Below are 23,332 nucleotides of genomic sequence, written 5' to 3'. Positions count from 1 at the left end.
GCTTCATTCAGCATTCATCCTACGAGTATGATGAGTACAAAGGTACTACAGGTTGAGTGATGCAATGAACAGATTGATTGATTTCTCCAAAATTATGAAAACCCCAAGTCCTGAATATTTACAATTCCAAGGTCGTACGCCGAGCCATTCATTTACTGTAACATGAAGCGGAACAGACCGTCCATCTCCACCCATTGCCGGCCACATTTCTTCAAGTAGCCATCAGCGACAGTCTTGATCGTACCGAATCGCGTGCGGTTGAACTCGACCAGAGCAGCCAGGCTGTCCTTCTTCTCGCCGGATTCCTTCGCCGCCGCAGCCTTGGCCTTGTCCACATCCCAGAGGCCGGCAAAGTACAGAAGCTGGCTGTACATCTGCTTCTCAGAGTACTCGTACGACATCCGACCGAGACAACCCTCGGCACGCCCGCGGGGGCCGAGACACCGGTGCCCGTACACGCTGATCTGCCGCGTGCGGTTGCCACATGCGGAATCGTCGCAAGTCAGCCAGCCTTCGTAGTACCGGGCGGTTTGTTCGCGGATTTGGCTTTCGAGCTGTGCGATGATGGTCAGGACCGCAAATGGTTTCTGGCAGCTCTCGTTGGAACAGATGATCCCTTGCGGCGAGCACATATGTGACGACTCCACAAGTCCCTCGAACACGGATTGCTCCTTGCAGAAGCGGCAGCGCAAGGTCAGTCGTGCAGAGTTGGCGAAGCGGACAGAGTCCGGGATCTGCGACTCAAGTGGGAAGATCTCACTGTTTTGCTGGTTGCTCGTGGTGGATGTGTTGATCTGGTACTTGCGAACATCGAGACCCAAGCACTCGGCCAGGCGGACAGCGTCAGTGCCGGGAATTGGAGCACAGAGACGCTCAATGGGAGGGAAGATCTGTTTGAGCAGGTAGAACTCCACATCTGGTTTGAGGCCGGAGTCCTGCTTCAGTACGTCTTGTGGGCTGTAGGATCGCTTGGCCGGCGGTAGAGATGAGGTTTCCGAGTCACCGGTCGTCACGATGTACGAAATGACATCGTTCGGCCGGATATTCTTGCCTCGGGCAATGTCACGAAGCGCAACCTGCGCCGGCGGCATGCTCTCCTTGTTAGGGTATTCTTCGGGCCGCTTGGAGAGTTTCTATCAAATCAAAGTATTAGCAAGTATTTCTTTGGGACAGAGGGTCCGATATACCGTGTAGATGACATATTTCTGCATAGGAATCGCGTATTCCTTCATCTTGCACGCAAGCTCGCGCAGGTAGTCGTGGACCTTGTTGAGGACGATTTCTTGATCCTCGCCGGACAAGACCTCGTTGAGAAGCCTTGACGACACCTCCTTCGAAAGAGCACAGTATTCACGTCGCTTCATGTCAAGACCCTTAACCTCCAGTTTCTCAACGTACTTGCCATCCACCTCGGTCAGGTTAATGGCAGCGTACTTCTTCTTGGCATGTAACAGCAGTCGACGGAAGACATTGTCAATGTCAATTTCCAGCAGTCGGTACTGTTCGTTGACCAACTTTTTGAACTCATCACCAACCTTGAGAGCGTCACTGATGGTGTCCATGTTGGTATTGATCATGACGGAATCAGTATCACCGTAGATGACTCTCAGCTGCTTGCTTTCTGCCAGATCCTTGGTGCTTCTCAAAATCTCACGTCCCTTGAAAGTGGTGAGCATGGCCAGGGGTCGGGCATAGAAGCGACTCTGAGTGTATCCCAAACATCCATACATGGAGTTAGCAGTCAGCTTGAAGGCCAGTTGCTTCGTATCCCACAGAGCAAGTTGCTCAGGAGTGGCACGCTTGTCCTTCATCAACTTCTTCACTTCGCGCCGACGGCCGACCAAAGTCGCAATTAGACGAGGCAGGACGCCCTGCTCTGCATCAGACGAGGGAACATCGGGCACCTTTTCTTCGTTCTCATTCTCGGACTAAAAGGGAGTAATGTTAGATCGGGTCTAAACAACAAATGAAAGGACACCTACCGTGGCTGTTCGATCCACAGTCGTAAAGCAGATATTAAACTCCTGGATGATGCTGGGATACAAACTGTTGAAATCCATGACCAGGATGAAGCGGTCGTAAAGACCTTTCTCTGGCTCGAAGACGAGACCACCTTTGTACTTGTCTTTCTTCTTCTTGTCGACCGATTCGTCGTCATCGCCTTCCAACATCTTCTCCTCTTGCTTCTGCAGGCGAGAGGAGTATTTGTCCGGACAGATATACTTATTCCGATGGAACTCGTGCAACAGAATGTACTCGTTACGCTCGGCGCGAGTGCCGCTGAGTGTGCGTGCCCAGGAGTTTCCGGCAATGTTAGTGAGGACCTTCGTGAGAGGCAACATTTGCAGGCGGAGAACCAGGGCAGCAATGAAGTATGTGTCTGTATCGCAGTGGTTGACGAAATTCATAAGACCCTCCTTGGTGGTTGCCCACGACTTCAATGCGGCTTCGACGTCCAACTCCTGACGCGCGTTGCCCTCGCCGAGATAAAGTTGACACATCTCTGTCAGACTCCACGATTGACATTTCATCATGAGGGACTATCTGAGATTAGCTTTGTTGTTGCAATTGAGGGAGAAAAGCATACCTTGCCCATATCGTTGCCGACATCACAGAGCAGTCGCCCGGCAATCAGCTGCCTCTCCGCAAAGAAACCACCACCCCTATTGAAGTTTTTGGGCCAATCTCCTCGCTTGAGTCGACCGATACGATGCCATCCAGGGGTCTTCTTCTCGCGCATCCGGTTCAGAAGAATACTGAGATCGACATCCTGCAGCTGGTGACCCATGATAACATCAGGGTCCATTCTCTCGAACAACGCCAAGAATTTGCTGAGCAGGAATTGTTCGCTCTTTTCCAACATGAAAGTGCCTCGCTGCTTCCGCGTCTCAGCTTCAAAATGCATCGGGTAAGATGCGCCCGAGGGACGCATGACAGTGAAGGTCTTGCAAGGCAGTTTCTCGGGAGGAGTAGTGTCAGTCAAAGAAACATTCTCGTACACTCTGGCACTCGCCACCAAGATCTCCTGCTTGTTATCCTTGACGTTGAGTTGAGTTCGGAAGGAAAGACTCATGAGGGTCAAGGGTGGAGCGTCCAGGTTCTCAGTGTCGGGAGCCGGGCTGATGAGCGCTGGCTTGGCCGCCTGGCACTCGAACTTGCACCAGGATGCATTATTGACCGCCGAGAAGTCGGCCTCGTCGATTCTGAGCCAGCAGGGGCCCATGATGTTCTTCCAGAGAACAAACTGCTCAAACAGAGAGGTGTTGGTGCCAAAGACATTCGAGAACGTCTCGCCCTTAACGTCCATGGGCAGCGCAGGCTTGTCGTAGGGATATAACATCTTGAGGTATTCCGCTTCCTTGGGGACGCCGGGCATCTCAAAGGCGTATTTGCGCGTACAGGGCTTGATCTTGTGCATGCCAACTCGCATCTTCGTCATCATCTCGTCAACCTCCTGGTAGACGTCTTGCATGTCAACCTCATCATCGGTCTGTCTTCCATGCTTGTACCGATGCTCCCGAGGAAGGAAATACAGCTTTCGCAGAATATTGTCGACTTTGACGAAAGCACTAGCGTAGGAGCCGTTCTGCTTGTTCTTCACCTTTCCAAACAGACACAGGCTTCCGTTGACCTCGGTATAATCCAGCCAAAACATACGTAGGCTGCCATCTTCTTCGACGACATCCTGAGCGCGCAGTTTGCCAAAGCTATGCATTTCCTTGGTCGGGCTGCTGAGAACGTTCAACTTGCTCCTGACATCGTTCCAGGAAGCATCCATGACCTCCGGCAATGCTTTGACCGGGGAAGAGCTTGCTGGCGTCGGAAGAGTCTCCTTCTTGAGTTTTGGAGGTGGCCGACTCCCCGTCATGTTAACATTCGCGGCCTTGGACTCAGAAACCGTGGCTTCCGCAACATCCATCAGGTCGGTGTCTTCCTCCTCAGATTCTTCGGCCTTGATCTTCATAGCACTTTTGCGTTCCGCTGCCTTGCTGATTGGTGACGAGGGCATGGGGTTGTCGCTCATAGGAACATCTTCATCGTCCATCATGGGCAGCGGGCCGTCGTCGAAGTCTTCCGAGGGAAGCGTGGGTTGGTCCTTGATGGGAGAGCTAGGCATTTCGTTTTCCTTTGGCGTGATTTTCTCCCGGCGCCGCCTTTCGGACAAGGGTGGGGAGAGAACTCGGACTTTGCGTCGCGCCTCCGACTTGACAATGTTTCGTGTCGGGGCGTGGTTCGATACGACATTGGTGTCAACTTCATCGAGTAGGCCGGCCAAGAACGCCTTGTCATCGGCGTTGGCAACGGGCTGTGCACAGTGTCAGGCCGGTTGAATTTCGCGGGAAAAGACAGCGACTCACCTTGGGCTTAGGAGCGGCTGCAGCGCCATGGCCTTTGTTGAAGTAGTTGGTAATACCGTTGTTCATCTTCTCCTTCCGCTGTTCCTCCTCCGCGCGTTTCCGTTTGGCATTTTTGCCTCGAGCGGGCAATTCGTCGCTCTCGTCGCTGTCGTACTCCACGGTGTTTTCGTTCCATACTTCCCGGCCGTCGTCCGCGTAGCCGGCTCCATTGTCATCGACAACAAAGTCATCCTGGTCGAGACGATCTCGGATGATCTTCTTGTAGCCCTCGTCGTCGACTTCTTCGTAGATGTCGTCCTGTTCCTCGGGCTGCCAGGTCGAACCGCTCTTCTTTCCGGACTTGCGGAGAGCGACAAGCTGTTCGAGCTTGGCCCGACGGGCAGCAGCAGACATGGTGGATTGAATACTCGTTGGAGTGTAACAGAGGGATGTCTGGGCCAGTGGCTTCGACTGTTCTGTGGGGGGGAAACAGAAGGGGCACCATCGACGCGCATCACCGCGCACCACCGCGCACCCGTGTCTCGGACGCGACTAAAGTGCCTTAGTCAGCCGTTGGTGCCTCAGGCACAATTACACAAAGCCCTAAGTCAATACAACCACCATCAGACACCATCCTCTTGCCATTTATTCTGCACAGCTACTGTGCGGAAATGCGAATCTCAAAAAATCATCATAACATTCACCACAATTGTCAGGTCCAACTATGAGCCTGATCCCTCAGAGAGCAAGGCTAACCTTGATTTGATGGACAGAATAATTCTACGTCTTTGCTATTTGCAACAGATTCGTCCATCGGCAGCGTCATGTACTTTGGGAGCTTCAAAAGAGGGACTTCACTTAGCCTAATTGATGTCTAATATATGGAATAGTGAATCTCGTGCAGGCTACTTTAAGATCTATGGATGAGCGTGGCTATTTCGCGTCGGTTTCTGCTTGCTTGATAATGCTAGATAATAAAATGGTGATGTTGATATTGGGCCACCGACCTCCGCGCGTGTCTTTGGTACTGATATTTTTTGTTTGGCCTTCCTTTTCGGTGCTCTCCATCGCTTCCACTTTCTTCCTCCTTCCCATCCGATCCCATTCCTATCCCAAACCCCTTTGATCCTCTCCGCGTTTCTTTCTGTCGCTCACTACACCTTTCTTCTTTCCAAGCTCGCGCTTTATCTTTTCATTTAAGCAGTCACTATGACACAAGCTGGGAATGGGGCTGCTGGACCCTCTTTTGGGCCCTCTGCGGGTCCCTCCGTCTCCTCTGGCAAAGAGCCAACAGTAAGTATCCCGCTTTGATCATACAGTACCAGTCGCACGCAGCTAACGACGACTAGTTCAGTCTTCAGGAATTTGAGGATCTCGTGAATATTCCCAAGTCTGAGTACGAGGAACTGGTAGGTTATCTGATACTCTGCCGCAGCGCGTTCCACAAGCTGATATCAAAACTCGCATAAACAGCTCAAAGCATCCGCTGAACTTGGTCCGTCCTTGCGATCATATTTAGAACCCCGATCTAATACATACTTTCTAGACCACCTGAAAATGCTCCTTGCTGAGAAACGGGTCAAAGTGAGCATCGTCTTTCCTCTTCAATAATATACCCCACATTAACCCAGCAAACGGTAGGGCGTGGTCCAAACCGCTGGGGTTTACTCTAGCTCTTCCCAGAACAACAAGGGCAGCGACAGCAGCAACTCCCTGTCGATTCCAGCTCCCCGCCGCAAGCAGGACTACTCCAAGGATGAGGAGCAAAGCCCTCAGAATGACAGCGACAACAAGCCAGACACCCATTATTCTACTGTTGGCGCTGACTCCGGCGCTGAACATCGAGGACATGAACTTGTGGGTGACCACAGACGCAATGACGACAGTGAGCCATGCACGATCGCGCTCCGCATCCCGAACGGTGCCACGCATGCCGATATCATTAATGCGGTCCGCGGGGGTCTGCTCATGGACATTCACCTTCTGCCTCACCGGCATGCGTGCTTTGTCACTTTCATGAATCACGGTGATGCAGAGAACTTCATGGCATATTGCCAGTCGCACGCCTTCTATGTTTCCCGTCGCTCTGTAAGTATCCGTCCCACCCTATACCCTATGGTCAACGCCATCCCACACCGCACTCACACCCGTAATATAGACTCCCGTTGGCTGGGCCGGCCGTCAGTGGTGGCCCGGCCAGTACGCAATGAAGCGAGCCAAGGAAGGCACCGCGTCGCGCAACCTTGTTATCTACAACATCAACCAGCGACCAGCCATAACCGAAGACATGATCCGGCACGATCTGTACCACATCCACAACATGGTAGTCATCTACGTGCAATTCTCCGAGGGAAATGCCTACCTCAGCACCAACAGCGTGAGCAATGCGCTCTACGCTCGCACTTGCATGCTTTCCCGCACCATGTACCGTGGCCTGCAGATCGGCTTCTACCCAGACGAATGTGACGGCGATATCGACGATATGGACGACTCGGCACCCCCTTACACTCTGCCTCCCGTGGAGAAGGATGCCAAGGTCTACAACCCTTATGATGTGCTTTCAGTTGAGGGAGTTGAGGATGAGGATGAGGGGAATCAGGGCAGTGTGGAGGATAATGAGGATGAAGAGCTAGAGCCGTATTAGGGGTGGATGTTTGTTTGTTCGATCTGTGGGGTGAGAGGTTCTTTGGTGGTTGAGCTCGGTTCAGAGGGAATTATGTACATGTACGGTTCTATGAATGTATGACTGAAATGTTTGCCATCAACGGCTATGTAGAGATAGATATCGGCTTCGTACTACGACTTGAGAGCATCTAGCCAGCATGTCAAGGATCGGCATGGCAAGCATCAAGCTGAACACTGCAATACCGCAACAAAGTCTACATGTCCTACTCCCGGTCCATACTACATCCAGTCACAACGTGTGGAGCACGCAGACGGACTGCGTCTTGCTGAACAATGAAAAACCCGTGTTATTTGAGCAGATTTTCCTGGCCTATGCTAGGTAATTTTTATCCAGCCATTCAAGGACAGCGCCAGTGAAAGAACATAGGATATGCGTTCCCCCCTCTGACAGGGTCAAGGGATGTCCTCAACTCAGGTCCTTTCTCATCGCAGCGGGTAAACCACCACCACCCGCATTCATATTCATCTCCTACCACACACAAGACACCATGCACCCAGTCCACCAAGAAGTCAACGGAAACAAAGTCGTAAGAGGTTGATATGCAGACAGTGCCATATACTCCGTAATCCCGCCGTTCCTTTTTCTCTCTAATAAAAAAAAGAGAAAAAGATTTAACGGTAAGACTTCTGGTAACGGGCACGGGCACCACGACCACCGAACTTCTTGGGCTCTGCGCGGCGGTTATCGGCAACCAGGAGCGCCCGGTCGTACTGGACGAAAGCCTGCTTGAGCTGGTTCTTGGAGTGCTCGTCGACGTACTTCTGGTAGTAGGCGACAATAGACTTGGCGATGGCCTGGCGGATGGCGTAGACCTGCGAGGTGTGACCACCACCGGAGACGCGGACGCGGATGTCGACACCGGCGAACTTGTCGACGCCGACGATCAGGAGGGGCTCGTAGACCTGTGGACAGAGGGTCAGATTTTTTGCTAGGTCTGAAGTTTTTTTATCGGATGTCGTACCTTGAAGCGGAGGATCTCAGGCTGCACCAGAGAGAGGGGCTGGCCGTTGACCTTGACGAGGCCCTTGCCTTGCTGTAAGAGAAAGAAGTCTCAGCCATGTGTTTCTTTTGTTCGTGGTGTGTGTCCATCCAGTGCGCAAATTTCCATCTCAATCCAACCACCCGACACTTCGCCAATTGTGCGATATTCCTACATGCCAAATTTTTTTTCCATTTCTCTCATCTCTCCAGACACGACAGGCGGGGGGGATTCGTGGGATTCGTCTTCATACCTTGCAGTGGGCGACAGCGGTAGCTAAAAGTCGGATTTCCAGTTAGCAAGCGATTCCCACGATTCGCACGAGGGAGCAAACGTACCCGTCTTCTTCTTGCCGAAGCATTGCACACTCGGGACGGAAGCCATGGTGGGTGAGATGGCCCTTGTCGGAGTCGAAGGTGGTTGTCGAGGGAGATGGTAGGAACGAACAGTCTTGTTGGTCGTGCTTTCCGATTGTGGGATCGGTAATTTAGCGCTAGTCCGAGTTTGGGAATTCGCTGACTCATCCACTAGGGCTGTCGGGTCACGTGCCTTGGTGCCAGCCAGATCTTCGCGGAGAGTCTTGAGGGATTGGATTCTTGTTGATCGAGGCATCATTGTCATTCCACCCACCATGTCCACCACAGTCGGCAAGGTAATTAAATACATCCGCCTTTCTCCTTCTGTCTGACTGACTCAATGACTAACCAACCGCCAGACCCGTCTTGCCTACTCCCGAACATGGCACTACATCGACGCCGGCTCCGACGAGCGATCGCTCGGGCGCCTTGCCTCCTCAATCGCCCTGGTACTGATGGGCAAGAATAAACCCATCTACGATCCCTCGACCGACTGCGGCGACTACGTGGTGGTCGTGGGGTGCCACGACCTGCACACGACGGGGAAGAAGCGGCAGCAGAAGCAGTACTACACGCACACGACGCGGCCCGGGAGCTTGAAGAGCATGTCAATGGACCAGATGTTTGCCAAATGGGGTGGCGGGGAGGTACTGCGTCGGGCAGTGAAGGGGATGTTGCCCAAGAACCGGTTGCAGAAGCCACGGCTAGCGCGGCTGAAGAGTGAGTTGCTTGCCCTGGACAGATGTTTGTCGCGATTTTTTCAGGGGGCGGTTTTGACTAACGATATATATCCTGCAGCGTTCGAAGGCCTTGCCCATCCTTACAAGGAGAATATTATCAAGTTCGGGAACGAGACTGTGCTAGGGCACAAGACGGAATTCCAACAGGCGTTCCAGGCCGCGCGCGAGTCTTCATAAACCGCTTTTCAAGCACCGTTGTTGCTGTATCATTCTATCTGTGCCATTATTTTTCTCTTTCTGATGTTCTGCGCAAGCGCATGGGTGTGGAGTCTCTTTTCTTTGGGTGATGTTACATGTTTTCCGCGACCATTTGATACTCTAGCCGCCTTTTTTGTACTTATAGCTACGAGCTCTCTTCAAGCACAAGAACAAAAAACCACGTACATTGAAGAAAGGAAACGAATTTCGATATGAGCGATGATAGAGGTTGGTATAAACTATATGTACAAGAAAAACACCATGTTGAACTCCGGCGTCGGGGAGTCCGAACCCGACTATATCTACAGTTTGGGCTTGCCGCCCGAGCGGGCCACCGTGCACTTGATGAGACCGTTGGGGTTCGACTGGGGCGCGTACACCTCGGCGTCCTTGCCGGTGTTCTTGGTGCCCTTGTGCCAGCTGAGGTCTAGAAGGAATTGGTTAGTACGGATTATAGGCGCAAAGAGAGAGAGGTACATACCAATTTCAAAGTAGTGGTTATTCGGCAGAGCATACTCAACCGTATCAACCAGCGGTGCAGCAGCCAGGATCTTCTCGCCCATCTGGTACATGGTGGCCTGCACACTGGCAGAGTTATCCTCGGCAAAGGTCTTGAGAGTGATAGCGCGGGCCGCCTCCCATGCGGCATCGAACTTGTCAGCGTGCGTGCGGACCTCGGCGAGACCAGTGAACTGGCGCCACTGCCAATTGGCGGCGACATCGGTGCTGAGAATGCGGTCCCAGGTCTCCTTGAGGGTGGTGTACTCGTCGCGGACGAAGCCCCAGAACTGCGATCCGGTGCTCTTGAGCACGGTCAGACCCTGGATGGACGAGTTGATGCTGATGCCCTTGCCCTCGACGACGTCGACCTGCACATTGCGCGTCTCCGGACTGTCCTTGACGAACGAGTGCGGGTGCGGCTTGCCGTCGATTTGCATGCGCACCCAGCGGTGGGTGACGATGTTGACGTGCGCCGCGTGGATGTGGCTGTACTTCTGGATGAAGTGCGTACCTAGGATAGAGCCGAACAGCTCCGGGGGTGTCACGGGCTGCTGCTTCGCGGTGATGTAGATGGTGTTCTTGATTGAGTCTGTTGCGACGACTACGCTGTTGTCGGCCTTGGTGTAGCTGCGCAGGAGTCGGTTAGCTCGGACGAAGTGCGTAGATGGGTAAGAAACTTACGAGGTCTCGATGTCGCCCTCCAGCAGGACACACACCGTCATCTCACACACGGACTGCACGCCGGTCTTCTCGTCCCGGTGCACCTTGTACACCCGGACATTGTCCTTGCCATAGCGGGCGGCGGCCAGAGTCGACATGATGGAGGATTAGAGGTGATGAGAAATGAAAGACAAGAAAGGAGATTTCCCAAAAAAAAATAAGGATGTGTTTGCAGGTCAATCAGCCGGCGCAGCAGTATTTATTCCGCCTGGATAATCGAGCCATCGGGCAGCTCCGATGACCGCGAGTGGCCGCCCGCAGCCCGCTTACTGCTCACTATCTTATCGGCAAGTCCACCCTCTCTCTCTCTCTGCCTACACAGTAACTCTTCCCCAGATCCTCTCTACCCCCAATTTGGCTCGGCCGAAAATCCGAACTTCCGCCCTCCGAGCCTGCGACCGTGCGTCACTCTAGGGGAATAAATGATGAATTTAGGTGACGCGCCTGGACAGCTGCGCTCAGCGGGAGGCCACTCGGCGAACTCCACTACGGGGTCGGGAACGCGGAGACATGCGATGAGTGAGCCCGGTAGGAAGCCGGCTGATGGGCTGCCATTGGCATTATTCCGGGATGGCCCCGGGAATTTCAGCCGTTTGTACCATGTCGGCGCAATGATGCTGCTAGCGCCGCCTGCCTGACTGCGTGTCCTGTAATCGGCTTTTCCAATCACCTCGCCTTTTTGCGAGCGTAGAGTGCTATCTTCCACATAGTGTACTGCCCTGGGATACTACTTTCTCCCAACTGCTTGCCGATTTGGCCGAGATACCGCCAAGCTTCCTCGCAAATATTCCTCGCCAAAGAGGAAGTTTATCATCGTTCTAAGGGGAAGGTAACCCATTTTTGGTTCTTCTATAAACTAGATCTTTTTCCCTAGTTGGGCGGGTAGGTGCATTTTGGCATGCTAGGTCCAAACCCGGCAGACGGTGCGAGAGAATCAGAGAGATTCTCGGTATAGGAAGACCTCGGCCCCAAGAATTAAACGGATAAAGGAGCGAATATAGTAATCGCAGTCTCATAGAAGAGATGTGTGTCGATGGTGCAGTGCGATAGATACAAGAGGATATGCTCTTCTGTAGGGGAAGGTCTAGTCTGTCAGGTCTAAAGAAATCACGTACACAGAGGGCATTTGTTAGTTGGACTAATTGTATGCTAACTGCAAGAGACTTGCTCTTCTTTTCTTCAATGTCCTTTTCCCAGGTCTCCTCTGAAATCGCGCAGATGCGTCCTTGATGTTTAACCTGCGTTGACCTATAAGCCTTGCGTATACTACCTTCATTCGATAAAGGGAATATCGTCCCCTTTGAAATTCCGGAGCTCCGAATAGAATTCTTTCATCGTTAGACGCCTCGACTGTTCGCAGATGGTTTTGCCAACGAGTGCTAAGAATTCGTCATAGCCTTCGAGATCAAATAGATCTTCCAGTGATTCTTTGACATTTGTCGGGCTTCGAGGTTTCGACAGCATGCTGTCCAGACGACGCTTGTTTGTTTCTGATAGCAGTCGAGGGACACCAGCAAATAGAAGGCTCATCCCTGCCGCTTTAACATCACTTGCAAACTCTTCGTTCGCTCTTATTTTCCCTAGTGGAGATTGGCAGTGGTGAGTTTCTTATGGCTTGCAGTCTAAGTGATTTGAGTCTTACCTGGTTTCCCACCAAAATCGGTCGAAAAATCCCAATCAATAATCTTCCACTGGTTAGGTTGAAAAGTCGCCATCAGATTCCTTAGATGGGCATCATTGTGGGCAATTCCTAGGTCATGAGCATAGTTCAATCCCTTCACGAATTGTTGCATCATGATGAGACGATTGAAGAGCTTGTATCGGGGACCATGCGTCGCTCGTGCGGCGATATACCTCCTCAACATAGCTACCGCATCCTTATCCAGTTTCTCCATAACGACGAGTGACCCATTCTCCGCATTGTCCCCGCAGTATTCCTCATCCGGAGGAAGCAAGAGAGCCTTGTACACACGGGGAACGGTCTTGCTCGGTTCGAGCTTTTCCATTATATGCACGCTCTTGTATGCAAGCGCTATATACGAATCTTTTGCAACGAGGTTTTGCTGGACTCGTTCATTTCCGACGGGATGTCCACCCCAGTTTCGGCTTGCCGTGTTCTGTCTGACTTCTCGCGGCCTGCTGAATGTCAACAGTGAGGCTTGCAACACCGTCGCTTCGCCTCCGGCAGCAATTTTCTTGCCAACTGTGACGATTCCTTTTGCTAAAGAATTTTCGTTTGAACCAAATGCATAGATCGTGTTGCCATATGAATCTCGGCCTATAAGCCACCCATTGGCATATAAAGTCGGATTACTCCCTCGTTTAACCATAGACGTCCGGTCGTCAAGTTCATCTTGCCGGTTGAGTGCATAGAGCAGCTCTGTTTCGGTATTAGGTCGAGATGGAAGTTCGAGATCGAAGTCGGAGGTAGGAGCGCCGTAGGCAAGGGTTATAAAACTTAAGTAGAGAAATCCTAGGTTCATAATCCAAGGGAGACTCGAGCTGTAGCGACCCCCTTTCGATGGCATTTTGGACATGGTCGAACTGTTCCAAAAGGATATGAAACTCATGAACATGGCATGTCATGCCAGACATAATATAATGTCGAGCACCTAGTGAAACGCGGTCTTAAATGTCAAGAGGCTATAAGGGGCCATCGGGGCTAAAGCTTCCTGAAGGATGAAAATATGCCCGTGGTAATGGGCCGAGTTTGGCTTTTTGGGGCCGCAGTTGACCAATAGTTTCAATGCGCGATAGGTCTTGCATTTGCACAGTTTTCCCGGAGTCGAACGTTTGAGCATGAAGATCAGCGGAGATTGCTGGCGCCAAATCCTCTAGTTCACATCGACTGGTTTGAGCGTCCAGCAAGCAAACCGTCGCTGGCGGATGGGCAGGAAGGCGATGCTGTTTAGCTTTGTGTGAATAAACCGGTGGAGTCTTTGAGATGTGCCACTGAGATTCGGAGTAGACGGGGGTGGTAGTACTTGAGATGGGATAACGAAAAATGTCAGGGGGGCAAGTAGATCCTCCGAAGCAGGACAGAGATTCCCGCAGCGTCTCACAACGTCTCCGTGCACTGATCACGCACTGCCAGAAGAGGGTTATAGAGGAGACTACTGTTTCTATCTCCACAAACAGACCTCGTGGCCATCCTCGGAAGAAAAGCAAATGGTCTGCTCTGTCCGGCAACGCAGCACAACCCACATGCCCGAAGCTGGTTTTGTCCAGGCTTAAAATTCAGACAGGGTCACGCACCGTAGACAGACAGCGACTGCGCTTCAGAAACCGGCCCCTGTGGTAGAGCGCACAAGCAAATATATGACAGCGTACAGGAGCATCCAGAGTTTGGTGGTTCGGTTGCGAATCGTCGAATCGGAGCCGTGGTTGCCACTTTTGGGCTTCTGAACGATGGTGTCTGGCTGTAACGGCCTTCCTGCTGGTTAATGCTGTGTAAAAGGGGAAGACAAAATGAAACTACCAGGTAGCCAGGGTACTGTTGTTCTCAATAAAGACGAGTCGTCTGGGCGGATGGTGGTGGTGCTTTGTTTGGTTTAGTTCAGAGAACAAAGAGAATCACCGTGAATCCAACTCGCTCTTCGACTCTCGTCTTTAATTTTTCTGTGTTTGTCATTGTGAGCATCGATTTCCTAAACAGATTGCCTGCTAGACATCATGAGAACTGTGTCAGTGTCCAAGGTGATTCCCGGGAGGAAACAGCCCCCGATGCTGTTAGGTCTACGGTCATCGACGCCATTCATCGTCGCGACAGTCTGGATGTCCACCTTCACGGTAAGTGCGATCAGAATTACCAGCGTAGCTGACCAGACACTGATGCAACCAGGACTTCCTTCTCTACGCAATGGTAAATCTCCAGGCCTATCCCGTCACTCGTGAGCCGGACAAGCCTAACAACCCTCAGATTGTCCCCGTCATGCCAACAGCACTAGTAACTCGCGCTGGAGTCGAATACAAAGACCGTACATCCTCTCTCCCCTCACCACCCAACTGGAATAAGCGCTAAGACACACAACAGGAGAATACTGGGTCAGCGTCCTCCTCATGTGCGAAGCCGGCACAGCCCTCCTCCTCTGCCCCGTCTTCGGCTACCTAATCGACAGTGCACGCACACGTCGACTCCCCTTCCTCACAGCGCTAGTCCTACTAGCAGGCTGCATGGGTGTACTACATGAATCCCATTCGCTAGCAATGTTCGTCGCAGGTCGCCTGCTCCAAGGCTGCGCCGGGGCGCTCGTCGTGGTCGCTGCCTTCGCCCTGATTAATGACTCCGTGCCGCGGGAGAATCTCGGTCAGACGATCGGATATCTTGGGTCGGCTATTGCGTCGGGGTTTCTGTTGGGTCCCTTCCTGGGAGGGTTGGTGTATCATGCTGGTGGGTATGACACGGTGTTCTGGGTGGCATATGCGATTATTGCGGTGGATTTGGGGATGCGGGTGGTGATGATAGAGAAGAGGAGTGCGCAGCGGTGGGAGAGTAGTAGTGCTCATAACAGAGGTGCAGGAGTGCAGGCAGAGGTGATGGTACTTCCTGGTCAGTTGGAAGAAGAACTACCAAGGAGTCGAGGCTTTGTCTTGTTGCGTATGCTCACGCAGCGCCGAGTGCTGATTTCCTCGTGGGCACTCCTGGTGCATGGGATATTGCTATCTGCTTTTGACGCAGTATGTTCTTCATTCTTTTGCCTCTTGGATTAATCCAGGACAGAAACTGACCATGCAGACACTGGCCATCTTCGTCGAATCTCGCTACGGATGGTCCGCCTTTGGAATGGGCCTGATCTTCCTCCCCATGGCGATTCCCGCTTTCTTCGAGCCCTTTTTCGGTGAGTATTCACTTGGGGGAAAACATCATGAACAAAGACCTGATCTGGTGTAGGCTACATCACAGACCGCTGCGGCGCCCGCTTCGTAGCCTTCACCTGCTTTTGCCTCCTCTCCCCATCCCTCATTGGCCTCCGCTTCGTCGAACCCAATGATCCGCCACACATCGCCCTGCTAGTCATTCTCCTCTTCGTAATCGGGGTATTCATCCACGCCTGCGCGCCAGCCATGTACGTCGAGACGCAGCTCGCACTCTCCGAAATGGAGCGCGCACACCACGGCTCCTTGGGATCCAAGGGTGCAGTCGCACAGGGATTTGGACTGCAGAGCATGTGCCAATTCGCGGGGGTGTTCCTGGGTCCGCTGTGGGGAGGGTTTGTGGAGTATCGATTTGGCTGGGGCGCTATGTCCGGGACGCTGGGGGTGTTGGCGGCGCTCACGGCTATGCCGATGCTGTGGTTGGGTGAGGAGATTGAGTGGGACGAAGAGGAAGACGGTGAACACCAGACGCTGCTACATCCGTGACGGTACCCGTGCCTACCGAGTTGTAGTGTCGTTGGTGTACCTATAATTAATCCCTGTCGAGGCAACCGATAGAGTTGGCGCAAAACGTTCCTATTGGTGCGCGTGCACCAGCCCTAACCGGCAGGTCGACGGCAGGCAACTTCATACTTTGCTCCAGTATAAAACCACGCTGGGAATATCACCATGATCAGTAGCCTGCCTCGAATATTCGGCTGGACTAAATATTACTGTCGTCCCATCTCTTTCTTTCCCACCATAATTCGAGCGCGACCACATTCTTCCACCACCACCATGTCTCCAAAACAATACATCTGTCCTGCCGAAACAACCCCCCACATCGCCACCATCCTCGGCTTCCCATCCCCCTGCTCCACACTACCAGGTCTCTATGAGCGCACATGCAGCGAGATCGTAGACCTAGCAGGCACGCTCGCCCCGTTCGAGCCCGTGCGCCTGCACGTTCGGCCAGAGTTGAAGGCGCGCGCACAGCAGATGGTCAACGAGCGGATGAACAACCCCAATAGCGCTCCGCACAGGACCCAAATCACCCTTGTGCCCTGCGCGACGAACCACTGCTGGGTCCGCGACACGGGGCCCGTGTACGTGCGCGGCGCCGACGACGGGAAGCGGTATGCGATTGATTTCCGGTTTTGCGAATGGGGCGCCAAGACAGACGATGAGATCTACCAGAGCCGGGTGGGCGATGCAGGGCCAGAACTAGGAGATGAATGGCCCGTCATGGGGGAAGAAGCCATGGCCGAGAACACGGCGTTTGCAGAAAAGGTTCTCGAGCTGGAGAACCAAACCAGCAATAACAACCGAGTAGAGCGCATCGCCTCGCCCATCCGTCTCGAAGGTGGCGGCATCGAAATCGACGGCGAGGGCACCTTCATGGCGACGGAGAGCAGCATTGTCGGCGGGCGCCGCAGCCCTGGCATGAGCCGGGCCGAAATCGAGACGCATCTCCGCCAACTACTGGGCGTCACGCACTTTATCTGGTTCCCCGGTCGACCGGGGCTGGATATCACCGACTGCCACATCGACGCGGAAGCCCGCTTCGTCAAGCCTGGAGTCGTCGTGCTCTCCAAGCCACATCCCTCTGTGGATCAAGTGTATCATGATATGTACGAGGAGATGCGCGAGGTGCTTCGCACGACGAAAGATGCGAAGGGGAGGACGATCGAAGTGCACGATATCGAGGATCCAGATCCGGCATTAGTGGGTGGGAATCTCCCTGGTGAGGAGAAGGTGCCTGCGGCGGCGTATGTCAATTTCTACTTTGCAAATGGGGTGCTGGTTGTTCCTGTTTTTGGGGATCCCGTGGCGGATGCGAAGGCGGTTCAGACTTTAAGGGGTCTAGTTCAGGATAGGGAGATTCGGACGGTTAGTGTGAATGCATTGCCTAGGACTGGGGGCGTGTTGCATTGCGTGACGCAGCAGGTGATGTGAGTTGATTTGATGTCTGTTTCTGTTGGATGAGGATCTCCGGGGTGCGTGTTAGCGTCAGCATTGAGGATTGGAATGAATCTCATCTCGAGGGATGTCAATATCCAGCAGTCTCCAAGTATACCATAGAGCAAGGTAGTTCTTTCAACTACCCGGACCCATTTTCCCTCAACATGAAGCATCTCCTCCCACCCCTCCCCTCTAATACATCACCGATCCACCTCGGCACCTAAGACCAAAACGGAAAGAACCTCAGGCTCAAGAAGACCAGCATGTATTGTAAATGTAACGATGTAGGTAGATATAATATGTCTTTTTTCTCTTGTGCGTCAAGAAAGAAACAAACAAAGGACACTCCCGAAGCCCAGCCCCGAAGACACCCAAATGAAACGCCCCAGAGGACCCAATGATGCCAAACGCCAAAAACAACAAGACACCCCATCCAGCCCAAGACGAAAAAGGAGAATGACAAGAATAGAGTGAGAGAAAGGAAACCAAGCCAAAATAAGACAAGACATAACCAGACATGAACATCGTCGTCAATCATAACCGAGCCACCTACATACTACACTGTAGCATGTAGGCACCGTACACCCCACGTCAGAGCATATTCACCTCTGACGGGAGGGGAGATCAATCACAGACTCAACTGATCAATACTCCCAACCCTCCCACTCCCCCCAAGCCTCCCCCCACCCTTGGTGACCATCCCCAGACGATAAAACCGCTCCTCGCCCGCCGGGGTCCTTCCACCGATATACCACTTCTCCGGACCGAGAGCATCGCGGAAGCCGCCGGAGCCGCTGGAGGAGTCGCTGCCGCGGCGCTGGCGGTCAGCGCCGGGGGGCGGGATATGGGGATGGGGGTTGCAGAGGAGGATGAGGTTGGTGGTGGTTGGGAGGTTGAGGTGGCGAGAGCGGATGATTCGGTTGAGGTGTGGTGATGATGGTGGTGATGGTAGTGGTGGTGGTGGTGGTTTGCCGAGGACTGGGTCTGATGATTTGCCGTCGCTGTCGCTGATGAAGGTGATGATGATGAAGACGATGTCTGGTTATTTGTTGAAGAAGTAGGAGAAGATGACGAGCCCGCCTTGGTGGCTATCGCACGGGCGCTCTGCGTGATCTGAGCCGAGCCGAGCGAAGACGACGTCTGCGACGAGGCCTTGTAGGCCGGGGCGCGGAAGGCGGCCAGGAAGTTGGCCAGGAATGGCCGGTTGGTGGACATGATATGGTGTGTGCAGCAGTCCAGAGAGAGCAGAGAAGGTTGACAGGAGCCAGGAAGATTAAGAGTTTTTCCCCTTCTATTCGGGCGGGCGGGGAAAACAGGAAGAAGAAAATGACTGGAATCGATGATGATTCCGGTTTTCAGCGAAGTTCGGGAAGGCGGTTGGAGTCGTGAGGGACCCCCGGACAACCAGATCCAATCAGCCCCGCGACATTAGAGAGATGACGTTAACTACGTCCTGTCTGGAGGAACATAACGAAATCAGGTAACGATAGATCTATTGATATCTCTAGCTTTTCATCTTTCACCGGAAACCCCATCAGATCAAAAAGTATGTCCGTGGCCGTGACTCTACTTACAAGGGAGAAACGGAAAAGATGCAAATGCAGCACAAAAAAGCCGGACAACACGCAGGAAGAAAAAATAGAAAGACAAATTGCGACAGCAGCCTTCCCGAGCCCAAAAAAAAAAAGCTTTTTTCGTTCTGTCGAAAGGCCGGATCCGAACACAATGAACACACATGCCCAAGTCTATAAATGGACGCCGAACAAAACCACCCGCCGTACCGTCCGCCCACTCAATCAAAAGATATGAATAAAAAAAATCAAGAAAAACTAAACGAAAAACAACCACCCTGTTGTACTCGCCGGAGAGAAGGATGCAGTACCACTCCGGATGGGATCGAGAACAATCAAAAAGATCAGCGCGCGTGCAATACTAAACTTAAAAAACCAAATCCCGGGGCGAAAACGCCTGGAAGCACGAGATACGCCGCGGTGGGCGAGATCAGCGGATCAAGGGGAGACAAGAGTATCGCAAACACACAGAGAGAGTCGAGATAGAATCAAAACAAGTCGTAGGACACTAAACAGTCATGATTCTCACCTCATCTCCTCATGCTGCCATACGTCCCCAAGCTAACCCAGTCGCTTACTGCCGAGCGGGCTGAACGGTGCCTATCAAACAGACAGATCAGTATATGGGATGGCATCAAAAAAAGAACCATTACGAACCGTCACCGCCAAGAGTAGTCGAAGCCAGGTACAGACCGTTCATGCCGCTCTCGGGGCCTCCGCTCGTGGCAGGGTAGAACTTGCGGTCGGCATCAACGGGGGCGTGGATGGGTTCCTGGCCGGCCGCCATCGAATGCGGGAAAACGGGGTTCATGTAGCCGTCGTTCGGGCCGTGCTGAAACATCGAGGTCCAGTCAACTCCTGGCTGGCTCGAATGGGGGCCAGGCATGATCGGATGCTTGGGGTCTGGAACGACCAGGGGCTTTACCTGTTCAAGGGGACGGTCAACACTCAGTTGCTGGCCATGCGCGTCTGCGCCAGGGTGGTGTTGCATGTAGTACGAATTCGGCTTGGGAGCAGCCATCCACGAGGCTCGCGCCTGCGGCTGACCAGCGGCGAACGCGTCGTCTCCAGGACCACGGTTCATGCCGTTGACCGCCGACATCGTGAATCCCAAGGGCTGCTGTTCCGTATAGCCTGGGCGGCCACCGGCCATCCCGTTGCCGTTCACGGTCCCATTGCCGAAATGCGCACCCATCATGCTGTCACCGGAGGCTGGAATGGGGTTACTGACTTCGTCCTGGATAGGCTTAGCAGCGTTCGCCGCGGCCGCGGCCGCCTGTGACGAACGCTTCAAGTGGGCATGGGGGTGCGACAGGTGAGTAGCACCAGTCGGGTTACCCCGTCGAATCGAGCACTTTTGGAAGTGGCGCTTCAAGATGTCACTGCGCGAGAAGGTGTCCTTGCAGAGAACACACATGTAGGGGCGGTCACCAGTGTCTGAAAAAAAGAGACGCGTTATTAGTATCGTACGCGATTTTCATGTCAGATAATAACAAAACGAAAACTCACGTCTCAGAAGGTGGCGCTTCAGGTGCTTGGCGTGGAGATAGGTCTTGTTACAGTGTGGGCACGGAAATTTGCCATCCGCGTCCTTGGCGGGAATGGTGGTGCTCTTTGCGGCGCCGTTGACGCCGTTCGTGACGGGAGTTGCGCGACCCGGAACGCTCGGCAGGATGCCGCGGCGACCCTGCGAGCCCACGACCTGCGTGCGCGGGGATTCCTTGCCCCCGTATGGGGAGCCGTTCGCGCCGTTCACGTCAGTGCCCATACCCCAGGACTTGCTGCCGTCCGAGTAGCTGAAAGCACCGGAGGGAAGGCCATTGAAATCACGTCGGTCACGCGGAGGGGCCGGCGCAATGGGCTGGGGGTAGGTCTGAGCGGTCGACGCGGGCGGCAGCACGCTTGGGGGTGGCGGATAGTGAGCCTGGGACTGATGGTTAGGGAAATGTGAGTAGTGTGATGATGCAGGGCTACCGACAGTAGTGTGCGGCATGATTGGGGCCGCGGAGCCCGTGTACACGTCGTGAGTCGTCGCGGGATACCGCGACAGGTCCGGTCGGTACGGCTGGCCCATGTACTGGTGCGGTCCGGGCGAATGAGTGTGATGCGGCTGCAGCGGAGGCAGCGTGTGCGGCTGGGAGACCGGATACTGCGGCTGCATCGAGTACTGCGGCATGTGCATGCTCGAGATGGGAGTCCCCGCGAGCGGCGTGGAGCCTTGAGGCAGGCTCGTCGAGGGAGGCCGAGAGGGATGAGATCTGGGATCCATCGTGTCGAGTTGGAGAGACGTGGTCAAAAGAAAAAAGGTATGTGTGTGTGTGTGTGTGTTGTTTCTTCACGGTAGCTCAATCATCGAATCCCCAAAAGACTGTCTTCTTGCAACGAATTTTTCCCGAGGTCGAGAAAGCCGTGTCACGGGAAGGGCAATTGAGATGGGGAGGTTGAGTAGATGATGGAGCAAGGACTCCACTGAGATAGAGAGTGTGAAGGTGAAGGGAGAAGAAGAGAACTTGATCTCAGATTGAATTCCCCACGGTCGCAATCCACCGTCGTGTTGTGGGAACCGAAGTGTTAATCCGCACGTTGTCAAAAGCGCCGGGTTGTATCCACCAAAGAAGCGGGCGTGCAAGTGGGTCTTTCGCAGCGACCAACAGAACTAGTTCAGATCGGATGACGGTGATCCTGCAACTGCGCTGGATGGATTTGGGTTGGTGTTGGGGGGAAGGAAGGGAGGTGTCGAACGTTGTGAAGGGAAGAGACGGCAGACGGGTGAGAGAAGGAGAAGAATTGAAGGGCAAGGGAAAAAAGATGGTTCCGAGGGGGAAAATTTCAGTGATGGCAGACGGGGGGAAAAAGAGAAGAGAAAATTCAGCAGAAAACAGGCCGATCGTTCCTTGGGGAGGCAAGAGGCGAGAAAATTACTCAAAAAAACCGTGGAAATGCTGGTATTGCCAATACGGCGTTCCAAGGATGACGCTTCCGAACACAGCTCGGCCCTGCCCGGGCTGCGTTCGGAGCACCCTCATTCATCATGGTCGGTCGTTCGTATGGACCACGACGGCTCGGATTGTGTGATGATCGCTATGGAATTATATTGACCAGTTAACCTACGACCTCTTGAGGGATCTTGTCCACCTCCGACCGGGTGCCGTGCCTGAATCGGACAGTATCTACGAAGCAGATCGGCCGAAGCAGATCGGCCACAGCACGTCATTCTCATTATTGTCGCCCGAGAAAGGACTCTGCATGCAGGAGACACAAAAGAACGGCCCTGCATTGTTGCCCTACAACCCTTTGATGGCATGCGCTGCAGCCGCTCGAATTACTCTAAGTATAACCCCCAATTTCTTTCCGCGCGCGGGAGGGAGCCCGCGATCCTCCGCTGTGCCTAGAATGTATCTGTTTGTCAGATCAGATTCCTCCATATGGCAATCATAATCATCGGGACAGGGGGGTTGGTTATTGGCGCCACCCCCTCTTGGTGATTATTTATCAGATGCCCCATCACACTTAGTTGGCAGCGACTAGTCCCTGGATAATACATAGTCCTGCTATAGCGTCATGAATTCGTGACCCGTCCGCCAGTTCTCCACCCGAGATTCGCACGAGCTTCTTTCCCGCTTCGATTGTGGACCTCGAGGCTTCGACCAGGGTTCTGCAGAACTTCGCGATGGGCCCGGCACATGGCTGAACAGGAACATGGATTAACTGCCCGCCACAATGACCATCTTGCCTCCTTTCGTGTTGGGACGCAGTAGTACAGGACATGGAGGAAACTCTTTTTTGACAAAGTGATTCCAAATGGGAAACTCCGATTACGGACCAGGGAAAAAATCCCTCGCTCGCTTAACCTTCCGCTTTGTTCCAACCCCCGGGAGAGTCGGGCTTGCGCCGGTTACAACAATTACCGGGTGGGAGGGCCAAAATGGTGGCGTGCTTGGTTAACCAAGTGCTTGGGAACTGCACTGCAAAAGGAGAAAAGGACACGGTGTGTTGAAATTACCTTTGTGCTTTGGTTTTGTTGCACATCCACCCGCATGGCACTCCGGCTGTCGCGCCGGGAGTTGCGAGATCCACTCGGAGCCGAGCAGTTCGGATGGGATGAAGCTACAATAGGCACTATAGCACACTATGTAACTGGGTATTTCTCGCAGTCTGCAGCTAGACCGCTGGATCCACACCTAGCCCCTGTGACCAGTCCATGATCTTCGTTGTAGTCAGGGGGCTCTTCTGTTTTGCATAAACCTCCAAAAATCCGCTGGAAAGCTTAAACTTCGGTGGAAAGGACACGACGGAGAACCGGGAAGGGTGGGCATGATTCCATTCTCCATAGGCCCGCTAGTAGGGCTAGTGACAACCTACCATACACCGCTGGAGACCGGCGCTTCGGGGGTGTCCGCCAGTAGCTCTGCAATAATACTGTACTTA

The 23,332-nt window shown here is 53.4% G+C and overlaps 11 protein-coding genes across 11 annotated transcripts; 4 read left to right on the top strand and 7 right to left on the bottom strand.

Moving 5' to 3' along the window:
* Positions 1 to 152: 152 nt before the first annotated feature.
* Positions 153 to 4,751, bottom strand: N7474_010935 (DNA-directed DNA polymerase alpha catalytic subunit POL1; the record flags this gene model as incomplete). The annotated part of the gene is made up of 5 exons (XM_057202345.1): positions 153 to 1,133; positions 1,188 to 1,928; positions 1,983 to 2,540; positions 2,588 to 4,306; positions 4,359 to 4,751. The coding sequence occupies 5 exons, from the start codon at positions 4,749 to 4,751 to the stop codon at positions 153 to 155; spliced, it is 4,392 nt and encodes a 1,463-aa protein (XP_057047629.1).
* A 1,128-nt stretch (positions 4,752 to 5,879) lies between these two features.
* On the bottom strand, positions 5,880 to 6,335 carry N7474_010934 (uncharacterized protein; the record flags this gene model as incomplete). The annotated part of the gene is made up of 1 exon (XM_057202344.1): positions 5,880 to 6,335. One exon carries the CDS (start codon positions 6,333 to 6,335, stop codon positions 5,880 to 5,882), a length of 456 nt encoding a protein of 151 aa, XP_057047628.1.
* A 208-nt stretch (positions 6,336 to 6,543) lies between these two features.
* Positions 6,544 to 6,981, top strand: N7474_010933 (uncharacterized protein; the record flags this gene model as incomplete). Its single annotated transcript, XM_057202343.1, has 1 exon — positions 6,544 to 6,981. One exon carries the CDS (start codon positions 6,544 to 6,546, stop codon positions 6,979 to 6,981), a length of 438 nt encoding a protein of 145 aa, XP_057047627.1.
* A 653-nt stretch (positions 6,982 to 7,634) lies between these two features.
* On the bottom strand, positions 7,635 to 8,407 carry N7474_010932 (40S ribosomal protein uS9; the record flags this gene model as incomplete). Its single annotated transcript, XM_057202342.1, has 4 exons — positions 8,341 to 8,407; positions 8,256 to 8,278; positions 7,985 to 8,056; positions 7,635 to 7,925 (listed from the first exon to the last, which is right to left on the bottom strand). Exons 1-4 carry the CDS (start codon positions 8,384 to 8,386, stop codon positions 7,635 to 7,637), a joined length of 432 nt encoding a protein of 143 aa, XP_057047626.1. The 5' UTR covers positions 8,387 to 8,407.
* Positions 8,408 to 8,633: 226 nt separating this feature from the next.
* N7474_010931 (mitochondrial 54S ribosomal protein uL13m) lies at positions 8,634 to 9,275 on the top strand (the record flags this gene model as incomplete). Its single annotated transcript, XM_057202341.1, has 2 exons — positions 8,634 to 8,654; positions 8,718 to 9,275. 2 exons carry the CDS (start codon positions 8,634 to 8,636, stop codon positions 9,273 to 9,275), a joined length of 579 nt encoding a protein of 192 aa, XP_057047625.1.
* Positions 9,276 to 9,598: 323 nt separating this feature from the next.
* N7474_010930 (urate oxidase) lies at positions 9,599 to 10,615 on the bottom strand (the record flags this gene model as incomplete). The annotated part of the gene is made up of 2 exons (XM_057202340.1): positions 9,599 to 10,424; positions 10,479 to 10,615. The coding sequence occupies 2 exons, from the start codon at positions 10,613 to 10,615 to the stop codon at positions 9,599 to 9,601; spliced, it is 963 nt and encodes a 320-aa protein (XP_057047624.1).
* A 1,524-nt stretch (positions 10,616 to 12,139) lies between these two features.
* N7474_010929 (kinase-like protein) lies at positions 12,140 to 13,054 on the bottom strand (the record flags this gene model as incomplete). Its single annotated transcript, XM_057202339.1, has 1 exon — positions 12,140 to 13,054. The coding sequence occupies one exon, from the start codon at positions 13,052 to 13,054 to the stop codon at positions 12,140 to 12,142; it is 915 nt and encodes a 304-aa protein (XP_057047623.1).
* A 1,135-nt stretch (positions 13,055 to 14,189) lies between these two features.
* Positions 14,190 to 15,878, top strand: N7474_010928 (MFS transporter; the record flags this gene model as incomplete). The annotated part of the gene is made up of 5 exons (XM_057202338.1): positions 14,190 to 14,306; positions 14,359 to 14,494; positions 14,551 to 15,194; positions 15,253 to 15,355; positions 15,409 to 15,878. The coding sequence occupies 5 exons, from the start codon at positions 14,190 to 14,192 to the stop codon at positions 15,876 to 15,878; spliced, it is 1,470 nt and encodes a 489-aa protein (XP_057047622.1).
* Positions 15,879 to 16,169: 291 nt separating this feature from the next.
* On the top strand, positions 16,170 to 17,327 carry N7474_010927 (agmatine deiminase family protein; the record flags this gene model as incomplete). Its single annotated transcript, XM_057202337.1, has 1 exon — positions 16,170 to 17,327. The coding sequence occupies one exon, from the start codon at positions 16,170 to 16,172 to the stop codon at positions 17,325 to 17,327; it is 1,158 nt and encodes a 385-aa protein (XP_057047621.1).
* A 634-nt stretch (positions 17,328 to 17,961) lies between these two features.
* Positions 17,962 to 18,548, bottom strand: N7474_010926 (uncharacterized protein; the record flags this gene model as incomplete). The annotated part of the gene is made up of 2 exons (XM_057202336.1): positions 17,962 to 18,371; positions 18,431 to 18,548. The coding sequence occupies 2 exons, from the start codon at positions 18,546 to 18,548 to the stop codon at positions 17,962 to 17,964; spliced, it is 528 nt and encodes a 175-aa protein (XP_057047620.1).
* A 930-nt stretch (positions 18,549 to 19,478) lies between these two features.
* N7474_010925 (C2H2-type zinc finger protein) lies at positions 19,479 to 21,173 on the bottom strand (the record flags this gene model as incomplete). The annotated part of the gene is made up of 3 exons (XM_057202335.1): positions 19,479 to 19,504; positions 19,562 to 20,341; positions 20,414 to 21,173. The coding sequence occupies 3 exons, from the start codon at positions 21,171 to 21,173 to the stop codon at positions 19,479 to 19,481; spliced, it is 1,566 nt and encodes a 521-aa protein (XP_057047619.1).
* Between the last annotated feature and the right edge of the window lie 2,159 nt (positions 21,174 to 23,332).

This window comes from Penicillium riverlandense (assembly GCF_028828495.1).
Source record: "Penicillium riverlandense strain IBT 135883 chromosome Unknown utg000011l_segment0_segment0, whole genome shotgun sequence".
NCBI classification, from domain to species: Eukaryota; Fungi; Ascomycota; class Eurotiomycetes; order Eurotiales; family Aspergillaceae; genus Penicillium; species Penicillium riverlandense.
This window is presented reverse-complemented; position numbering and strand designations above follow the sequence as displayed.